General features: G+C 48.3%; 1 protein-coding gene across 2 annotated transcripts in view; it reads right to left on the bottom strand.

Moving 5' to 3' along the window:
• Positions 1-1,708: 1,708 nt before the first annotated feature.
• The window catches only part of Mboat2 (membrane bound glycerophospholipid O-acyltransferase 2), a 136,450-nt gene continuing 117,254 nt past the window's right edge, over positions 1,709-20,904 (bottom strand). For both annotated transcript variants that reach the window (XM_076559047.1, XM_076559046.1), the window contains 7 exons: positions 17,631-17,814; positions 15,145-15,337; positions 11,595-11,698; positions 8,538-8,602; positions 7,008-7,140; positions 4,612-4,763; positions 1,709-3,053 (listed from right to left, as the gene is read on the bottom strand). In XM_076559047.1, the coding sequence (XP_076415162.1) occupies positions 2,828-3,053; positions 4,612-4,763; positions 7,008-7,140; positions 8,538-8,602; positions 11,595-11,698; positions 15,145-15,337; positions 17,631-17,814 (1,057 nt within the window). In that variant the 3' untranslated portion in view covers positions 1,709-2,827. The remainder of the gene's footprint in view (positions 3,054-4,611; positions 4,764-7,007; positions 7,141-8,537; positions 8,603-11,594; positions 11,699-15,144; positions 15,338-17,630; positions 17,815-20,904) is intronic.

The following is a 20,904-nucleotide window of genomic DNA, read 5'->3' as shown; positions in this document are numbered from 1 at the left end:
AGACGGACCAGCCAGGCCAAGGAAGCTGTCAGCACTTTCTAGATGGCAACTTCAAAAGTGGCATGTGTGGAAATGCCCGTATGGATGTCATCCATGGTAGGGACCAGCATGCTAAGACACAGTGATCGGGCACCCCTGAAGCCCAGAGAGCCTTCTCCCCAACTTTAGGTACTCCAGAAGCTAAGCAAGCTTCCCTAGTCACTCTGAGTTCTAATTAAAATGCGTTGTTTTAAAAACAGTGAGCTGAGACGCATCCAATTAACAATTATTGTTTCAAGAAAATGAAACCGAGGGAAGAATATTTTTGTTCTATTTTCCCTGAGTAGTATATAAGCAAACAGAAGTATAAATACGATGTGGACAGACCCTCTCTGGAGTGACGTCATGACACTGGAGGGGTGGAAAGATCATATGAACACACACTGAAACCTGTTCTGTCGGTTAAACACACCAAGCACATGTTATAATGACCTCCTTCACACTCAACAGTAGCACAAACATTACTCTAACTCCTTCTAAATAAGAGGCGAAATAATCTTTACAACATCCCAACCAGACGTTCATTTTCTAGAACATGATTTTTTGAGAAAAATTGAGAATTTGATTTATTTTCTTTTAGATTGCATAATCAGGATTATTTCTCCAAAGTAGAAGATAGCCATCTAAAATTTTTTTAAAAAAATGATCTCATAAATATAACGAATAGCTGTAGAAGAATGAAAAAAAGAAATTGGTCAGATTGGATGTTCCGTGCATCCTCTTCCAGGAACTGGAACAATGATTATTGTCTTGCTTTTTTGGATGATAGCACTGTGATTATAAATTCTTTGAGAGGAAACAAGGAACAGCCACTCGAGTGTACAGGCCTAGAAATAAAATGTGTTTGGGTAACAGAAATAGATGGGGGTTGTGTGTAAGTTCTGGGTAGACCCAGCAAGTCCTCAGCAGTTTCTACCGGCTCTCCAGCCTTCCCTTACGAAATGCCGAGGGTTGTCTTTAATAGTGACTGGATTCTCCACGGTATTCACGAAATCACAGAGACATTTGGGGGCAGGTACCCTCCATAAACACTCTTCTTTCCTCTTGAATTCTACATCCACCTCGGAAAACTATGAAAAAGTATTTACCAGCCCCTTCCCTGGGAGAGGCAGGGGGAGGACTCTCCTCGTCAGAGGCAAACAACCTGCCTTCGGAAAGGCGAAGGTGCCACACATACTTCTCAAGTCCTAGAACGCCACACTGGCCGCTGCACCTTTTCCTTCCACTGAAATCTTAAACTACCCCACCACTGCCGGTTCCTCCTTAACTTCACTCCCAAGTGTATTAGTGACCAAAAAAAAAAAAAAAAACCCAAAAAACAAAAACCTCATCGTAGACTGACAATGTGCATTTCATTTGAAAATGTAAGGCAAAACCAAAACAAATTTCATAAAGAGATTGGTTAAATAACAGAGAGGCTCAAAAGCCCAGCCTTTCTCTCTCACAAGGCAGAAGCTGCAGTCAGTCCATGGCTCAGTTCCACGGCCTCAAATCCACCCCTTGCCTACGTGCTTACAGCTGCGGTACCCACAGCACGCTGCTGCTGGATCAGGGACACACCCAGTCACTCAAGGCAAGAGCGGCCCAAAGAGGAAGACACGTATTTGTTTTGATAGACTCTACCACCCATTTTCACAAGAGTTTAACGGAAGAATTTTAATGCGTGAAGTTAAAGAATGTAGAAACTAATTTATTAATTTAAAAAAGTGTCACTTAGACTCAGCAACTAAGTTTTCTTTTCCCTAAAACTTTCCCCCAAATAGCGACAGACATGACAGGGACAAGAAACCAATGAACCAGACAATACCCTTAATTCCTAGAGATTTCCTTCAAAATCTTCAAATAACCTACTACTGTTCCTCTTATAACCTCCTCTAGTTCTATGTAATTTATGCTCGAGAAATTTCTTCAGAAAGTCCACAGTATTATCAGCGTATTGAACTTCTGTGTCCCGCACAATCACACTGATCCTGGACACGGAAGGGGGAGCCCTCTGCCTCTGGCTGCGGACCACACGGTGCTTTCTGCATTCTGGCCCTGCTCACCTCATCTGCCCTCTTAGTTGTTTTTTTTTTCCTTAAGAAAATAAGCCTAAAATATCACATTGCCAACCTTTAATTATGTTTAAGACAGTCCTCCTGAAAGGGCCTCCTAACTGACACCAGGTAATTAAGCTCCCAGCAAAACGAGCTACCTGGAATTTAACAGCCCTGACTGTGACTCTTCTACATGTGTGCAGCCCTCTGAGCTACCTTAAGAAAACCCTTCAAATACTGAGATGTTTATTGCATTTTTCAAGTACCCACAATCTTAAATATCCGGTTTAAAAATCCTCCTCGATCCCACTCTGCCGCACACCACATCAGATTATTGAAATCGTCTCCTCAGTGGAAAATACCATCCAGGAACATTTTAGGAAACAGGAGGTTTAAGGCAAGACATTCATTTGGAAAAAGTTAACCTGTCAATCATCCAGATTGACATGATCATTTTTCCACCTCTTCAGTGCCTTGGGATACGCAATGTACATTCAGCAACAGGGCACACATATGACCTTGAGGGCATATGCTGAGGTCAGAGTGCCCTATTGAAATACGGAAAGATTTTGTATAAGGCGTGACCCACAGGAACATGGCATGGGGAGGGTTATTTCATTCCATTTCCAATCTGGTGTACAGGAAATCCCCTAACTGAGACTGTCCCATTTCCACCCAGTTAGTCACTGGAAAGGCGTCGAGACTGGTTTTTCTGTTCACAGACGGGAAACCGCCATCCCGCGCTCTCCCAGTCACTGCGTCAGTGACGAGTGTCTAGAGGCAGTGTCTCGGTTCTGATTGCAAACATTGTTTGTCGTGGCAAAGCTGTTCTGTCCCAGAGAATTTTCTCCTTCGTCAAACTTTTTGGCCCACGAGAGCTGAACGTTTTCCTGGGTGCTCCTTCCTCTTTGAGACTTCTTCACAGGCAGCAGGAGCAGCACTAAGATGCTGCAGATGTGAAGGCTGTAATACCAGGAGCTGAAAGGGAAGGGAGACGGTTTACCAGCCACACCTTTGCCAACCCCCAGGGCCCTGACGCCGGGGGTGTGGATAATTGCAGCCTCGCCCCCAGCTCCGGAGTATAGACCTAGATACATTCGGTGTTCTGTCAGGGTCATGAGGCTACACGGGACAAAACAGAAAGGTGTTTATTAACAGAGGCATCGGTCTGAACGTAGCCACAAAATTACATGTGGGGTTACCAGAGAACACTGGACAGCCACGGGTCGAGTCCAGTCACTGCTTGGCCTACCCCAAACCCACTGTCACTCAGTTAAAAGACCAAAACAACGTGAGCAGGAAGTAACAACCACTGTGTGACGGTGACTTCCGTAAATACAGGTCATATCTTAGAAATCACCAGAAAATCAGTCCCTAAATCGACTCTGAGTCTGATGGGACCTTAACTGCTTCCAAAGTTGAAAGTTCAAAGTGACTGAAGAAAAAAAAAAAATGGGACAGACAACCCAACCATCAGCCCAACACATTTTAACGGGAATCAACTTTGTTAAAATGGACACTTTGACCAATATTTGTCTTTCCTATGTGACTATCAAGCTGGATCCTAAAGTCTGAGTCTAATTCTTCGACCACAAACCCTTGTGCCAAGGCACGGAATCCCACAGAAATGAAGAAATGGAGAGAATCAAGCTTCTGATTGCAAAGATCTCATTGACATGGGAGAAGTGGACGCTGGTGGGGCAGGGAGAGGAGGTGGAAGGCTAAGGAAAAACATGGACTTCCAGACAGCGACTTCCGAAATACAGAGGATCTCAGCTGTCAGCCACGTGGAGAAGAGTGAGGAGGTAGAGGCGGGAAGTGAAAATACTGTGACTGGAAAATCCAGTTGATTGATAATTGATAAAGCATGCCCCCTTTTCCTCTTCTGGCCATTTTCTGGACACTCAGGTGACAGCTAAGTCTTCTGGAGCTGGGAGCGGGTTCCTCTTCTGGTGCCACTGAGGGATGAGCTGCCCCATGAAGGAACCTGGGACTGCTTGGTTTAGGACTAAGAAGTAATTGATAATATACTTAATGGCAGAAATGAGGCTGCCGTATTATTATCTTCCTATGTCTGTGCTGGCTGGTTTTGTGTCAACTTGACACGAGCTAGAGTCCTCCGAGAAGAAGGAAGCCATTCGGTTGAGGGAATGCCTCCACGAGATCCAGCTGTAAGACATTTTCTCAATTACTGATCAGTAGGGGAGGGCCCAGCCCATGGTGGGTGGTGCCATCCCTGGACTGGTGGTCCTGGGTTCTATAAGAAAAGCAGGCTGAGCAAGCCATGGGAGCAAGCCAGTAAGCAGCGCCCCTCCATGGCCTCTGCATCAGCTCCTGCCTCCAGGTCCCTTCAAAGATGAACAGTGCTGTGGAAACGTAACCCAAATAAACCCTCTCCTCCCCAGCTTGCTTTTGGTTATGGTGTTTTGTCCCAACAACAGAAAGTGTAACTAAGACAATTTCTCTTATTCAATGAGCACGGAACTTCCTTTGGGAACACGGCTACCCGTCCCGCCGGCCGAAGAGGGACGCTCACCTGTAAAACGTGAACGACGGTTTTATAGACAGAAGCACGAAGGGGACAACCGTGTAGCTGATGGTTATCTGTGTCGCGGCCCACGTGAGGATGTCATAGAACAGCTTCAGCTGAGGGGGTTCAGTGAAATAATGTCTGAAGTTACTTCGCACCTGGAAGGAAAAAAGACACAAGAACATTCGCTCCGTCTTTAGATTTAACACTATATACAACACCCACTGGTGACGGCGACTTTTTCAAGCCCGTAGAGTAACGTGCTCTCACACTGCTGCCCGGGTTTGAACCGCCGCCGCCGCCGCCGCCGCCGCCGCCGCCGCCGCCACCACCACCAGGACACGCTGGTCCCAACAACAGTACTACTGTGTGTATTGGTGGGGGAAAGGAGCCAGCAAACGGTGGACTGTGCAGAGGGCCTGGGGGCGCTCTCTGTAGCTTTTCTGTGGGTGTGAAGTTGTTTAAAATGAAGCTTCCCAAGAGAGCGAGCAATGGACACCAACAGAGCTCTTTAAGTAGTGCTGGGTAAATCAGGGACTGCGCACGCCTTCACCGGGTCTCCGGTTGCTCCTTCACTCGGGAACGAGGCAGCTCTACTCTGGCTTCGCCTCCGAGTGTGTGGAAGACGAGAAGGATCTCTGACCTCAGTTCTGGTCAGACAGCAGACCCGGAAACAGAGGCCACACACACCACCCACTGAGGGGAGCTGGGAGGGCCTCTCAGAAAGGTGTGTGTGTGTGTGTGTGTGTGTGTGTGTGTGTGTGTGTGTGTGTGTGTGTGTGTGTGTGTGTGTGTTTTGGGGTTAGAGACTTGTGCATTCTGGGCAAGCATACTCAGCCACATGCCCAGTTGAAAACAGTCATATGCTGCAGTTTTGAACGGTACAAACTTAATCAGACAAGATTTCCCATTTCTACCAGATGCCTCATGTTTTGTGTTTTGTTTTGTTTTTTTTTCTTTCTTTCTTTTATGTCTTGAGTGTCATAACATTTCCACAGGGGAAGCCTGGCCTTGGTTCTAAAGATGCCACGTGGGTTCCTCAGAACTGAGGTAGTGACTGGTTACGATTCTCGGTGCCTAGAACCTAGTCCTGGCACTTAGGGCCTCTTGCCTGGCTCTCTCTAATCCGTTCGGTCTATTATTACCAAAGAACCCACTCCCTCCAGCATGACTACACCATGCCACCCCGAGTTCCAAAATCTTAGCTGGCTGGGGGTGTAGCTCGGTGCTAGGGTGCTCCTCTATATTGTGAGGCCCTAAGCACCCCAAGAAAACAAAACAGAAGCCCCACGTCCCCTGACTCCCTGATGCTAGGGACAGAGCAGGACCAGCCTCTGCTGATGCTCAGGCCCTTCAGCAGCGCCTGCCTCCTTCCTTCCATTCGCCTATCGGGAACTACCCGCTGGTCACAGACAGGAACGCTCTGCTTTAACTGCACTGACCTGCCGTCTCCCAAGCTCACCTTGGCTTTTGAGCTTTTCTAATGCCATGCCCATGCCTAAGACACAATCTTTTCCCCACTCCCTCTAGTTGGCACTGACTACCAGAAGGCACAGCCCTGTGTTACTATTTCTTGCCATTCCCTCAGGTATATCGAAAGGAGGATCGGCGAGCCCGTTAGATGAAGCTCCTTTACCCACAAGGCATTATAATGAGCTTGTTAAAACGTACTTCTTGACACATGACTTCCCTCTAGTTGACTTTCAAATACACCAATTTATCCTCCTTTCCTCTCCCATAGTAGGAAGCTATCTCAACTGTTTCCCCAAACTGTTCCAGGTTCCCCCAGCAAATACTCTACAGGATGGTACCGCAGCCACAGCATCTCCCACTGGGAACCGCCCATCCCCTTCTCTGGGAGTGGTCAAACTCCACTCTCAACTGAGAGAGGACCCAAGGGCTACAGCCCGCAGGAAACAAATGTTGGTGAAGAACAGACCTACCCATTCTTTTTGTTTGTTTGTTGTTTTGTGGGGGGTAGCTGCTTGTTTGTTTTTGGTTTCTCAACACAGGGTTTCACTGTTTAACAGCCTTGGCTGTCCTGGATCTCGCTCTGTAGACCAGGCTGCCCTCGAACTCACAGAGATCGTCTGCCTCTGCCCGCTGAGTGATGGGATTAAAGGTGTGCGCCGCCACCTGGCTCAGATCTACCCACTGTAATCATCTTTCTTTTCTCTCTCGGGCAGAAAACGCCCCAAGACACATAACATGTTTCAAGCACTTCCCACATGCCAGGTGCATGGCTTCTCCTGGTCTGTAGTTAGTGTCGAGGCTGGCACTAGGCGAACACTTGTTTCCAAGCACAGTCACATGCCTAAGCTCTCCTGGGCAGATGATGTTGATCACAGCCAAAGAAGCAGAGATTCGCTCACTGGATTATAAAATAAAACGTGGATACTCACAGCCCGCGCTGCTAACGTCATCAATACTCCTGTCAGGAACGTCAGATAGTATCCCGGGTAGACCCCGTGCCAAATGGCGGAGAGAAAGAACGTCTGGGTCGTCGGACTGAAGGTCGCTCGTTCATAACACACCCTAGAAACCACCGGGAGCCAAGAGGAGTGAGCAGACCTGAGTTCACAAAGCCCACAGGGTCCTTCTCTGACCTACGGGGTTAGGGAAGCCGGGAAAACAAACAGCATCTCTCCTGGGACTAGCTCGGTCACTGAGCGTCACACTTACGAGCAGAAACTTTGTTCCTATCTCTTCACCGGTATACATAATTACTGAAATGATCACTTCCAGTATCTGGGAGTCTATGTGCCAGTTAGTTTTCTTAAAGCAGGGGACAGGATTCTAAGACAGAAGCACTGAGAAGGCTGGCTGGGGCGCAATGCGACAGCGTATGTTGTATGTCTCAAGGGGTGCGTTCGACTGTCACGGCGCTCCTGTGACTCCGTTCCCAACCCCTTATCTCGGGTGCTACTCTGCCTGGGGCACCCAAGCTCCCATGCGGAGACACATCTGACTGCCAGTTCTCAGTGCTCTGGCTAGTCTCTTCTCTTGGAATGTGCATTCCAGGGGACAGCTGCAAGATGTGGTTGTCGCTTTTCGGGTTCCTTTATGTTGTGTGTATGAATGTTTTACCCACACGCGCGTATGTCTACTACATGCAGGCCTGGTGCCTGTCAAGGTTAGAAAAAGGCATCAGATCCTCTGGGACTGGTGTTAGGGATTGTTATGACCCACTTTGTGGGTGGTGAGAGTTGAACTCGGATCCTCTGCACCAGCAGCAAGTGCTCTTAACTGCTGAGCCATCTCCGCAGCCTCCAGCTGCAATTTTAAGGGTACGGTGAGTTCTGACTCTGGAGTGGGGACTGGGTCTTTTGGTCCTACACGTGTGTGTGTCCCGTGCCCAACATATAAAGAGCTGTTGAGTCAGTCCTAGAAATCCAGGGCAAGCCTGGGGATTGGTTGGTTTATTATGTGGGGCTTTTTTTTGTTTTGTTTTGTTTTGTTTTGTTTTGTTTTGTTTTGTTTTGTTTTGTTTTGTTGGTTTCTCAAGACAGGGTTTCTCTGTGTAGCCTTAGCTGTCCTGGAACTCACTCTGCAGACCAGGCTGGCTTTGGACTCACAGAGATCCACCTGGCTCTGCCTCCGAGTGCTGGGATTAAAGGTGTGTGCTACCACCATCTGGTTGAGTTTGTTTTTAAATACCAAATCTCCAGAACACAAGAACTACAGAGAACACTGGCTACCCCAGACATCAGCAGAGCCTGAACCAGGACGAGGTGACACCCACATAGGAATGTGTGCAACTCGATGTGGTGGGTAGTGCCTTGCTCTGGTGGATGCTAATGGCATAACCTTGGGTAAAACCAAGACTGCAATGGCCTTCAACACCCCGACAACGAAGAACGTCAAGTCAGCAAGCTCAACCCCAGGTCCCTGATGCCAGAGCATGCCCAAGGGTGACTCGTGGAGGAACATACCTTTTGAGCCAAAGAGCTGTCTGGATATTCCAGTTATCGAGAAACATCTTAAAACTTGTTGACATCTGAAAAACAATGGGACCTTTTTTTTTGGCCAACAAAATAATGAAGCTTTGAGTCTACATAATAATGCTTTAGTGTGCTAAAAAATTAAAACCAAAAATCACTTGGTAATAATCACGGGTTCCTTCCTTAACACCGTTCTAACACAGTAACATCTTCCGTGAAAGTTTCTGTATCCCTGGGCACATCAGAGGGGAGAAGGGCATCGCCATGATCCCCCAGGTCATGGATACAGAGAAGTCCTCCCAGAGCCCAGAACACTCACACAGTGATCTGCTCACCTCTGTGCCCTGGATGGATGTCGCCACCACACCCTCCTCTCCCCATTCTGTGTCTTTCCAGGGGAAGGATGTCCACAGTCACAGTCACCCAGTAGTGTTTCTCCGCCCCCTTGGCTAGACCTTGAAGCGCCCCTAGCTCCATACTGCCTCCAGAGAGCAATGGGTCATAAACCTCTCAGACTGTGGCCACTCGCGTGGGAAGCCTCTGTGGTCAAGTTAATCTCATTAGATCTAGCGGTCCCTGGGGGTGTGTGTCTATCCCTGCGCTGCATCTCGTCTGCTGTCATCCTGTGAGACCGTCTCCCTTCCTTTACTCAGTTATGGTGACGGTGGGATCAAACCAAGGGCCCCCACACGCGGCAGGTGCACAGTCAATCATTGTGGGCAGCTACGTCTCTAGCTCCTCCCAGCATTTTAGATCCCACAGTCTATCTCATCAGATCTGGATGTCCTTGTCCAGTTTCCTTTCCTACCCAGTGACCTATCAAAACCCTACTCTCTGACTGGCCTGCTGTCCGTCATCCCCACTGGTAACATCTGGATGATGACCGTGACAGTCCAGACCTCTCATATGTCCATGGTTCTCAGCTGTAACTAGGCCCTCAATCTACCTGATGGTAATTGTCCCCGTCTTGAAAACACTTTTATGACAATGTAACATTTTGTGTGTGAGAGAGGGAACACCAAAAAGAAGCAAACGCCAACAATTTCCTATGGGTCGACCAAGTACTTCAGGAGTTCCCCCAAATCCCTCAGAGCAGGCTGACCCGGCCTCCTCCTACAGACACTAGCCTGCCTTCAAGACAGAATTCACCATACTCCACATCCTTGTTAGACCTCCTGCTCCATGGCACACCCGCGCCCCTCCATCTCAGGAGTGCCTTTCTCCGGGGCGAGTGTGGCCACCTCTCCTCTGCCTCGTATCTCTCTCCCGTGTGCACAGGGGCCTCTCTCCACTGTGCCAGACTCTCCATCTTCAAGCTCCTTTCTAGTCAGAAATTTTAATCTTTTTGTGTTTGTGTGTGTGCGTGTATGCGTGTATATGTGTGTATGTGCCTCTGCATATATATACATGTGTGTGCAGGTGTGTACAGGGGCCCGTGGAGAGTTTCAGATCCCTGAGGTTACAGGTGGTTTCGAGCTGCCATGGGTGCTGGGAACTGAACTCAGGTCCTCTACAGAGCGGCGAGTGCTCTTCACCACTGAGCCACCTTGCCAGCCCTGTCATCTTTCTGTGCTAAGAGAAAATTCAACCAAAGTCTCCTCAGGCCCCTCTCTGGCCTCCACAGCTACAGCCCCTCCCCCGCACCCCCCACCCCTGGGTCACCTACCTTTTGTGCTCCCCCCTCCCTGAAGACTAGCAATGAACTCCTAACCGGTGGGGCTGCTCCTGAGCCCCCATCTCACTGACATCTGAGACATTTAGCAATGGCCACTGTGTCCTCCTTCAGGGATCCAATGATTCTCTTTCTTCATTCCACTTATCCCCAAGAAGGTGACGCCTCATATCCCTGGTTCTCGAGGTATGGGAAAATCTTGCCCTTTTTATGGACGAGTATAAAAACATGGAACACTAACAGTCTCTCTATGGGGGTAAAAGTTCCTCAGAGCAGGGCCCAACAGTCAAAGGCTGTAAATACCAACATGTCCATCGCCTTACTCCAGCAACCACCCTGTCCTCTCCCCTTCCCTGTTTTTATTTATTTATTTTTATTTTATGAGTAGTTTGCCTGTGGGTGTCTGTGCACCACGTGCAGGCAGTGCTTCTAGAAGCCAGAAGAGGGCGCCAGACCCCGGGAACTAGAGTCAGACGTGGCTGTGAGTGGCCTTGTAGGTGCTGGGAGCTTCTGAGGTTGTGTGCTCAGCGTGGCTTCTGCTTTCTAGCCTCCCCTCCAGCACCTCCCCTCCGAATGCCGCCCTGTGAAATGCTGGCCCTCTCCCACCCTCACAGACTGCTCTTCCTCCAGGGCTCATCTGGTCATCTCCCACTTCACTTTCCCCAAGATGGACCACAGATCCACAGACACCCTATGCCTGCACCTTCCAGGTCAGAACCTACTTTGCAGCACTTTCTAGCTTCCTGAGGACCCATAAGTCGCCAGCCTCATTCACTGAATCCCCTTGGGGGAAGTGGGGGGGGGGATGGTCCACCATGAGTAAATATGGGGGAAAGTTGGGGTATTACGTCATGGTCCTCCTCTCCCTATGTTTGGCTTTGACATTCTTTCCATCCCCTCTTCTATGAGGCTGAAGGCGGTGGCGTGGGTATCCAGTTGAATGCCAAACGTCCAACAGTCACTTGTCCACAGCACCCCGACCAGCCAGGAATCTTTGTATAAAAATAAACATCGCTCCACGTGTGAGAAATGGCCCCCATAGACTCATGCCCGTGGCTGTCCGATTCCCAGGTGATGGTGCTGTGCGGGAGTTTTGGGAGGGGGTCTCGTTCGAGGAAGCACGTCACTGGAGGCGGACTGAAACTGTTTTAAGACAAATGCCATTCCTACTTCACTCTCAGGATGGTGTCTCCACTCCATCCTCATGGACGCTAACCTTCTGTAAGCCCAAATAAACTCTTTATTCCACTACAGAGAAATAAAATGAAAAGGTCAACACCGGTCAGCACCACTGTCGGGAGAGCACACCGTAGCCTGGGAAAGCAAACTGTGGCACTTAAACTGGCGCGTCACTGATGTCTTAACCAGTTACTAACCTCTATTTGCTGGATTCTCAGATTGGAAATCAAGTCCCAACGAGCCACTCCGTTCCTGTCGTAGCCTCTGAAACCGAAGCCTGCCGCATTGTTAATGGCATCCGCTGTGACCAAGTAAAGTATTAGAAATGTTATTACAATGTAGATACAATATGTGTGTGTGTGTGTGTGTGTGTGTGTATGTCACACACACTTATATGTTTTGTATTGTTTTAAGACTGATTTTATGTGTCTGGGTGTTTTGCCTACATGCATGCTATATGTACCATGTACATGCCTGGTGCCCTCGGAGGCCAGAAGAGGGTGTTAGATCCCCTGGAACTAGAGTTACAAATGTGTGTGAGCCACCACGTGGGTGCTGGGAACTGAACCTGGATCCTCTGCAGGAGTAACAGATGCTCTTAACTGCTGAGCCATGCTCCCGCCCCTCAAATCGACTCTATTTTCCCAAAAGGTATGTACAATGTTTTATTCTTAAACAGTAAACGTTGACTTTTTATTTAGTAGTATTTGAGAGATCAAACCCTGGGCCTTGGACTTTCTAGGCAAGCCCTTTCCTGGTGAGCTACAACCATAATCCATGACTTATTCTAAATAAATGTGTATTGTGTGTATGTCTCTCTTTGTACATGCTATATGTATGCAGGTGTCCACGTATGCCAGGGGAGGATACTGGATCCCATGGAGCTGGAGTGAAAGGTCGATATAAGCAACCAAACTCGGATCCTCTCAAAGAGCAAGAAGTCATTTGTTATTGTTATTTTTTTGTTTTTGTTTTTGAGACAAGCTCTCTCTATTGCTCTGGCTGTCCTGGAACTCACTATGTAAACCAGGCTGGCCTTGAACTCACAGAGACCCACCAGCCTCTGCCTCCCCCGGGATTAGAGGTGTGTGCCACCACCACTCAGCAGCCAGTATTCCTAACAACTGAGTCATCTCTCCAGCCTGACTTATTCTAATTTTTAAGAAAGGTTAGAAACGATCACACCCTGTGAAAATAATGACCCTATTAAGGACAGCTAGTTGGTTAACAAAACACCAGACGTGGAGCTTTGAGGAGGTGGGAGGAATTAAAAATGCTGGGGTACAGCGTTCGAATACGGTGGAGCGTGCTCAGCCATCTGGAGGGCACTGCTGGGACCTTCTGCCCCGAGCTCAGCATGTTCCTTTTGGCCTTTATTACAGACAAACACAAGGGGGCTAATGCCTCCATCCCGTTCCTTCTTGGCCCAGAGTCCACTGTCTGCGGAACTTGCTTTGCAACCAACCCGTTCACACGAAGCTCCATCAGCGTCTCTGCCTTCAAACCTGCTCAAGACGGGAAGTTTCTGCCTCAGGTGGGTCCTTCCCACCCAACTGGGAGTGTCTCTAATTCACACCATCCGTGTCTTGACCAAACTAGCAGAAACCCATCAAAATGCAGCAAAACAACACAGCTTCACAGACATGGGTCCTATCCTTCAATTGTTTATTCCTTATTGTTTATTTGATTAAGCAAAAATTACAATTGTGTGTGGGGGGGTGAGCAATAGAGATTTACCCTTCTGTCAGGTTTAAGAAGGGCCAAAACATCTGAGCCTTTATGGTGAGCCTGTCAATATAGCAATGTGCAGGCTTAATAGGATTAAAGATTAAAATCTGCTAACAACATAAAAAGAGCCCCACTGCCCCCACACAAGGCTGCCAACAACCCAAATGGGTACAGAAGACCATATTCCTGCAGCCAGTGGACTAACTAACCCAATGGTTCAAGCCTAATTTATTACATTTATCTATCTGTCTATCTATCTATCTATCTATCTATCTATCTATCTATCTATCTATCTATCTATCTATCCATCCATCCATCCATCCATCCATCCATCCATCCATCCATCTATCTGGTGTGTGTGGGGGTGTTGTATGTGCATATGGGCAGGTGTGCAGGCACTCACATGCCACAGAGCATGTGTGGAGGTCAGAGGTCAGAGGACAGCTTCCAGGAGCTGTTTCTCTCCTTCCAACATGTGAGTCCCTGGGATTGAACACAGGTTATCAGGCAAGTAACCAGTGCCTTTACCCAGGGAGCCATTTTACCAACATCAACAACAGCAATTAAAAAAAATAAATAAAAATATGAAATTGGTTTGGAATATCAGAGCCTCCCTTGGATTAAAGTCAGCATTTTGACAGGTATACATGGATCTTAAGGAATCTCATTTAGTATCAGTGTTTAAATTTGGCTAGTATAAAAATAGTACTAAGGAAATATTAGTTTAAACCCACACAAGGCCAGGCATAATAGTGCAAGCTTCTCATTGCTAGCATCCCAGAGACTGAGGAAGGGTCTGGAGATGGAGGGCAACCCAGGATGCACAAGGAGATCCTGTCTCAAAACAATCAAATTCTCACAAGGTCATATTATCTTTTATTATCATTAAATTAACAGTAGCCTGTTAGTGACTTTAGCAGTCACTTTCACTGATGCATTTCTGCATGAAAGTCTGAAAATATGGACTCTAGTTCTGAATTACATTTCACTATAATAAAATGAAGGCAGCAAAAATAGTAATAATAATAAAAAAAAATAAAGGCAGCAGCCAAATCCAGGCACCAACTACTACTGAGCCTTTTTGCGGTGTGCTCTTTGTAGATATCCAAATGTTCACTGAGTATCACATCAACTTAGTAAACAGGACACCATCTTAAGAATAAAGAGGCTCCAGTCCACGTCGGTCCGCCCTCCGAGACGTGGGTGGGGTCATGACCTGTTTAGACCATGCCGTCTGTTGCTACATTCAAGAAGATTCACGGGGCGACAACATGAAAACGCTAAACATCTCGAGGATAAAGTTCATGACATCATCGCCGGGAGCCTCCTGAGGCTTGCGCAGCCGTACAGGGGAGGGCTTGAGAGACTCTCCTCCCCAGACCCCTCTCACACTGGTCACAGCCCAGGCTCTTCCACGCCTCCTCACTAGCAAAGGCACAGTGCTCTTCTCTAACACTCAAACGCCCGGCGGGTGCCACGAACCCTTTCATGAACTGATGTGGTGTGGCACACTCTACTAGTGAGGTTCTGGTCATAATAAACCGTATCTGGGTCGTAATGATGAGTGCAATCACATCATGCGAAACCGCAGGGACCCCGAAGACAGGGACTATGCCATGCACGCCAGTATTCAATCAGGCTCGCCCAGCCTCGCAGACAACAGGCACTGAGATAAGTGCCTGCGATCACCTCAACTATCCATTGATTTTTTATCTTCTAATAAAACAGGCCTTGCTCATGCACTGTGGGGAGTTTGTTTCTTATGCAAAATGACTGACTGTTCTACTTGGTCTTTAACCATATATCCTCAAGAGGGCACTCTTGAGCTGGATGCAGTGGGGTGCTTGTTGGTTTGGCTACTAGCAAGGCTGAAGCAGGGGGATTGCTTGCACTCAGTAGTTTGAGGCCAGCGGTTACAATAAGGCACAGTCACAGGAAAACAAAACCCAGAGCCCTAGGACACTGCCTGAGATCTACAAGACACACTTCAGCACGGGGACGAGTCTACATGCGACTTACCTAAGGTCCATGCAAAATAGTACTTAGGTCTGGCAGCCAAAAGAGAGATGTACAGATAGGTGGCTTTGGCTGGCCACGAGGCGGTGGCTTGGAAATGCTCGTCGATGTTGTACTCCACAGGCAGCATGTTGGAGACGGTCAAGTGAAATAATAGAGAGAGTCCGCAGACCAGGAGCTTCTCCGTGACTGCCGCCTGGAAGGGGTAGGCAAGGGTCACAAACCTGGTAGACTCTGTTCGCACTTCTTACACACTGCCACGCTCAGATCCTGAATACAGCAGCAATAAACCCTGCTGCTCCTGATCAAAACTCAGGAGTCACCTCGCCCTGGACGTTTCAGATCCTCACAGTCCCACACAGGCATATTGTCAACCTCATTAACACCAACCACCAACGCAGGGTCTCTCAATCAAATCCAGAACTCCCTGATAAGACTCATCTTGCTAGACAGCCAGCTCTGGGGATCCCCTGTGTCTGCCTTCCAGGAATAGAATTACAGGCAGGTTGTGACACCCTACGGTGACATGGGTCCTGGGGATCCAAACTATGGTCCTCACATATGCATTAGCCACTGAGCCATCTCCTCAGCCCCGTGGGCATGATGCTGACTAGCATCATTAGGAAGAGAATGCAACCAGGAAAGGAGCCTCCGGTGTTCCCAGTGGTGGATCAGGAAGACAGAAGGCCATGAGGTGAGACCCACCAGGTAAGACCCACCATTGGACAGCATTAAGGAATTTGTTTCCTTTCTTTTAAAAAAAGTTTATATTTATTTATTTTATGTGTACAAATGTTTACCTGTACGTTTGCATGGGCACTGTATGTGTGTGTGCCTGGGGCTCACAGAGGTCAGAAGAGATACTCAGACCCCGTGAAACTGGAGTTACATAATTATTGTGAGCCAGCATGTGGGTGCTGAGCATCAACGCCAGATCTTCCACAAGAGCAGCAAGCGCTCTAAACCACTGAGCCATCTCTTCAGCCGCTTACACGGTTTTCCAAGTAACTCACATTTGTTCTTTAGTTGTGACTTTGCCTCTACTAGACTTCACAACTCAGTCGAGTAGAAAGAGTTATTTTTCCTGAAAGATTTTATTCATATATATATGAATATATGTATGTATACACACACACACACACACACACACACACACACACACACACACACACACACACATATCTTGGTTTTTTTGAGACAGGGAGGGTTTCTCTGTGTAGCTTTGGAGCCTGTCCTAGAACTCACTCTGTAGACCAGGCTGGCCTCGAACTCACAGAGATCCGCCTGGCTCTGCCTCCCGAGTGCTGGGATTAAAGGCGTGTGCCACCACCGCCCAGTGAAAGGTATTTATAAAGAAATAGATGGAAGCTGGCAGGTGGTGCAGACATGTAATTGGGGAAGGTGGGGCAGGAAAATCACAAGTTCAAGGCCAGGCTTGAGAGTAAAGTCATTGTAGCTTCCCGACAACGAGAGGACTGGAGAGGTACTCTGTGGTTACTACCTCTGTTGCTCCAGAGGACCGGAGTACAGTACCCAGAACCCACCTCAGATAGCTCACAACTGCCTGTAACCTCAGCTCTAGGGCATCCTACACCTTCTTAGGACCCCCGTGGGTACCCACCCAGCACAGTACACACTCAGGTACATAAATGGTTTTTAAAAAAATGAAAACAAGAAATGGTAATAGAGGACAGGGATGCAATTCAGTGGTAGAATTATTTGCCTTAATACATTAGCAATACAGGCCCTGGCAAGGCTCTGGGTTCAATCTCTAACAACACACCACATGCACACACACAGAGACACACATGAACACACCCACATGCACTCTCATGTGGTGATATAGTGTGTACCCTAATAAACTGCCTGAAGATCAGAGGACAAAGCCAGCCACTAGATTAAACACAGAGGCCAGACAGTGGTGGCACACACCTTTAATCCTAGCACTCGGGAGGCAGAGATCCATCTGGATCTCTGTGAGTTCAAAGCCAGCCTGGACTATATGAGACTGACTCAGTCTAGGAGAGAAACAGAGCCAGGCAGTGGTGGCACACACATTTAACCCCAATATTTGGGAGTCACATGCCTTTAATCCCAGCAATTGAGATCTCATGCCTTTGCTTAGGAAGGACACATGCCTTTAGTCCCAGGAAGTGATGGCTGGGCGGAGAAAGGTAGATAAGGATGAGGAGACAGGAACTAGAAGTTTTTTCAGGCTGAGGTGTTGGTGAGGTAAGAGGTGGTGGTCGTGGCTTGTTCCTGTGTCTCTCTGATCTTTCAGCATTTACCCCAATATCTGGTACCAGGGTTTTTTTTTTTTATTAAAAGACGTTTAGATTTCAAACAACACTCTCGCACACACATGCACACACAAGGAAAAAGGAAAAAAGAAAAAGTCAATGGGGAAATTACAACAAGTGAAGGCATTAGACTGTTTCAGAGACCCAGACAGACAAGCACAGCGCTCCGGGTGAATCTCGGGCCCTTACGTTTGGAGACGGATCTGCTCTTTCATGATTCTGCTCTTCTTTTCCATTTTCACTGGCCTGTGACATGTGAGATGGCCTGCCTTCAATGAAAGTAATGTAGTCTTTGTAAGAGCAGAGAGGGCCTGCCAGGATACCCATGAAGTTGCAGGTATAACTTACATACTCCAGGAGACTTGGCATGCGCCTGTAACGAGAAGACACACTTGTGAGGTGTGACAGACGCTTCCAGGGACAAGCCACAGGAACGGCAGTCCTGTGCTCACTACCGCTGCCGTTTCCAAAACAAGACACCCTATTTTCATGAGGAGCTACGTAAGAACCCGGGAGCAGTATGGACTGATTCTCAACAGCATTTCTGAATAGGTGCACTACGTTTTAAACTTTCAACTTGACCCACCCTGCACTCACCTGGGAAGAGAGTCTGCATGAAGAGTTTGTAGATCAGGCTGGCCTATGAGAGGGATCCCCTTGATTGTTAGTTTATGTAGACCCAGACCACCAATGGGGAACACTGTTCCCTAAGAAAGGAGTCCTGATGGTGTAACTCAGCAGGAAGCCAGCTGAGAGCATGGCTGCATTTATTTCCCTCTGCACTTCACTGTGGGATGACATGACTAGCTGCTTTGAGGCCCCTGCCCATGTCAATTCTCTGCGATGGCCGATGGCGGCCCCTGTCCTGGTTGGTTCTTCTTTTGTCAATGTGAATAATCTGAGAAGAGGGAACCACAGTTGAGAACACTCTTCCATAAAACTGATCTGTTAGCCATCCAGTGGGACATTTTCTTAATTAGTGATTGATATGGGAGGACCCAGCCCATTGGGCGCAGGGCTACCCCTGGTCTGCTCCTCCTGGGTGTATAAGCAGGCCGAGCAAGCTATGAGGAGCAAGCCAGTAAGCAGCACGCCTCCATGGCTTCTGCATCAGCTCCTGCCTCCAGGTTCCTCCCTCGAGTTCCTGTCCTCGCATCCCTCAGTGATGGAGCATGACCTGAGAGTTGGAAGCTAAAACAAGGCCTTTCCTCGCTAAATTGCTTTGGTCATGATATTTTATCCCAGTAACAGAAATCCTAAAACAGACTACAATCTGGAATTGTGGGCCAAATAAACCCGCTCTCTCCCCTAAGTTGCTTTTTGTTAAGATATCTTACAGAAGTGAAATGGAACAGTAGGGGACTTTCATAAAGATCCTCAGAAGCAAATACAGAGGGTTTTCACTTAGGTTTCTTGTAGTGCAAGAACCCAAGATGACCGTGATGGGGCATAAGGAATCATCTCTCACTTCTCACTTGCCTGCTCATTCAGTAACTGTATGCTGTGTGCCCATCATGTGGACAGCAGACTCCAGGGTCTACAGACAGAGCAGTCAGCAAATAGAATCTCGCATGCATGGAGCTCATACTCCAGTAAAACACAGACTAAAACAGACTTCATATATACATAAGGTATATGTGCATAGATATTAAATATGTGCAGAAATGTAATCTTATGATAATAGATGTAATCTTCAGAGCTGCTAAATGCCACAAGGAGAAAGGGGCCTCTTCACGTTAAGAAGTCAGGGAAGCCTCCTTGGCGAAGCACATCTGGGCAGAAGCTCAACAGATTAGAGAGCTGTACAGACCCAGGCGATGAGGGAGGGACTGAGGAGCAGGAGTGATGGGGAGCAGGTGGCGTACCCTCAGTGACAGCGGCGTTGACATGACACGGAAGACACAGACAGAGGAAAGACTGCTAACTGAGGTACGATCACGCGGGGCCTGCCTTCCAAGCCACATCAGAATCTGTGAGCCCATTCTGAGTAAAAGATGGAAAAACCACACACCGCTCTGGCCTGGTGTGTGGGCGGCGGAGGCACAAAGGCCAGGCGGGGGACGAGAGCAGGGGACACCCAGGAGGAGCCGGAGCAGCATGTCCTGCGGCTCTGACAGTGCATCTGTGGGGTCAGTTCATGGATCGGTTGTGGGAACAGAGAGGAAAGGAAACCAGGATGTCTCCAGACAGTTCTAATTCCTTCATCCCAGGGCCTGATCAAATGGCTCCGTGTGGACTATTTAGCGGGCGTTGTAGTTCATCTACTGGAGACGGAAGAGCACTTCACCTGGGCCCAGCAAGCAGCCTCGTGACAGGCTGGAGGCCTCTTTCCCCTGCACACAATGAGCAGTCTCCTTGGGAGAATATTCTGTGGACAAAGAAGGCAAGCAAGCACCCCCTCATATACCAGGAACTACTGTTATTCAGACGGGATCGACAGATCACACAGTATTCCCTGTTCTAACTGGAAACTCCATCTGTTTTTCCTAGTATTCCTCTTTCTCGTTCTTTCTTTCTTTCTTTTTTTGGGGTGGTGGTGGTGATGGTGTTAATAAATAAATATTTATTTATTTATCGTGTGTGTGTGTGTGTGTGTGTGTGTGTGTGTGTGTGTGTATGTGTGTACACGCGCGCGCGAGTGCCTGCCTGTGTGCCTGCCTGCCTGAGATGAATTAATGTAGACCACAGCATGCAGGAGCCAGAGGAGGCCAGCACAGAGCATCAGATCCTGCGGAACTGGAGTACAGTGTGAGCCACCATGTGGAACTGAACCTGGGTCCTCTGCAGGAGCAGTGTGGGCTCTTCAGTGCTGAGCCATCTCTCCAGCCCATTTTTGTTGTTGGAGACCGTCTTGGGGAGCTCTGTGGTTCTGGTTGGCCTTTGACTTGAGGCTCCTGGAGGCTGGGATCACAGGTGTAAACCGCCGGCCCGGAACTAACTTTTTCCCTCTCTGTTTCATTTCCGGTTTTTCTTACTGAGACAGGGTCGCAAGTTGCACGGGCTGATCGCAAACTCGGCTGCACAGCAGAGGGTGACCTTGATCTCGTGGTCCCTCCGCCTCCAGCTCCTAAGTGCTGGGACCACAGGCAGGCACCATGGTGCCCACGAGAGAACATTCTTCTCAGTCATGAAATTTACTGAAGAGAGTTTTGGTTCAGCTATCAAACAAACCGTGTGCGGGGCTGGAGTAAATCACTATGATACGTAAGTCCACTACTTCACTCACCACATGAGCGACCCACTGATTTGTTCCACCCATTGACATCAACTGCGTGTCGCCTTGGGTCGGTCGGGCACGCTCGGCCTCTCCTGGCTGAGGGTCAGTATGTCTATGCTGCAGAGCACTGCCCTGCACGTGGAAGATGTTTGCCCTTTACCTACAAGCTGCCAGCCCTTCCAGGCTCTGACACTCAGAAATGTCTCCAGACAGACACGCTCCAATGTCTCCCGGGGCAAGAATCAC

This window comes from Peromyscus maniculatus, chromosome 22 (assembly GCF_049852395.1).
Source record: "Peromyscus maniculatus bairdii isolate BWxNUB_F1_BW_parent chromosome 22, HU_Pman_BW_mat_3.1, whole genome shotgun sequence".
In the NCBI taxonomy this organism is placed as follows: Eukaryota; Metazoa; Chordata; class Mammalia; order Rodentia; family Cricetidae; genus Peromyscus; species Peromyscus maniculatus.
Note: the sequence above shows the minus strand (reverse complement) of the source record. Positions and strands in the feature narration are given on the sequence as shown.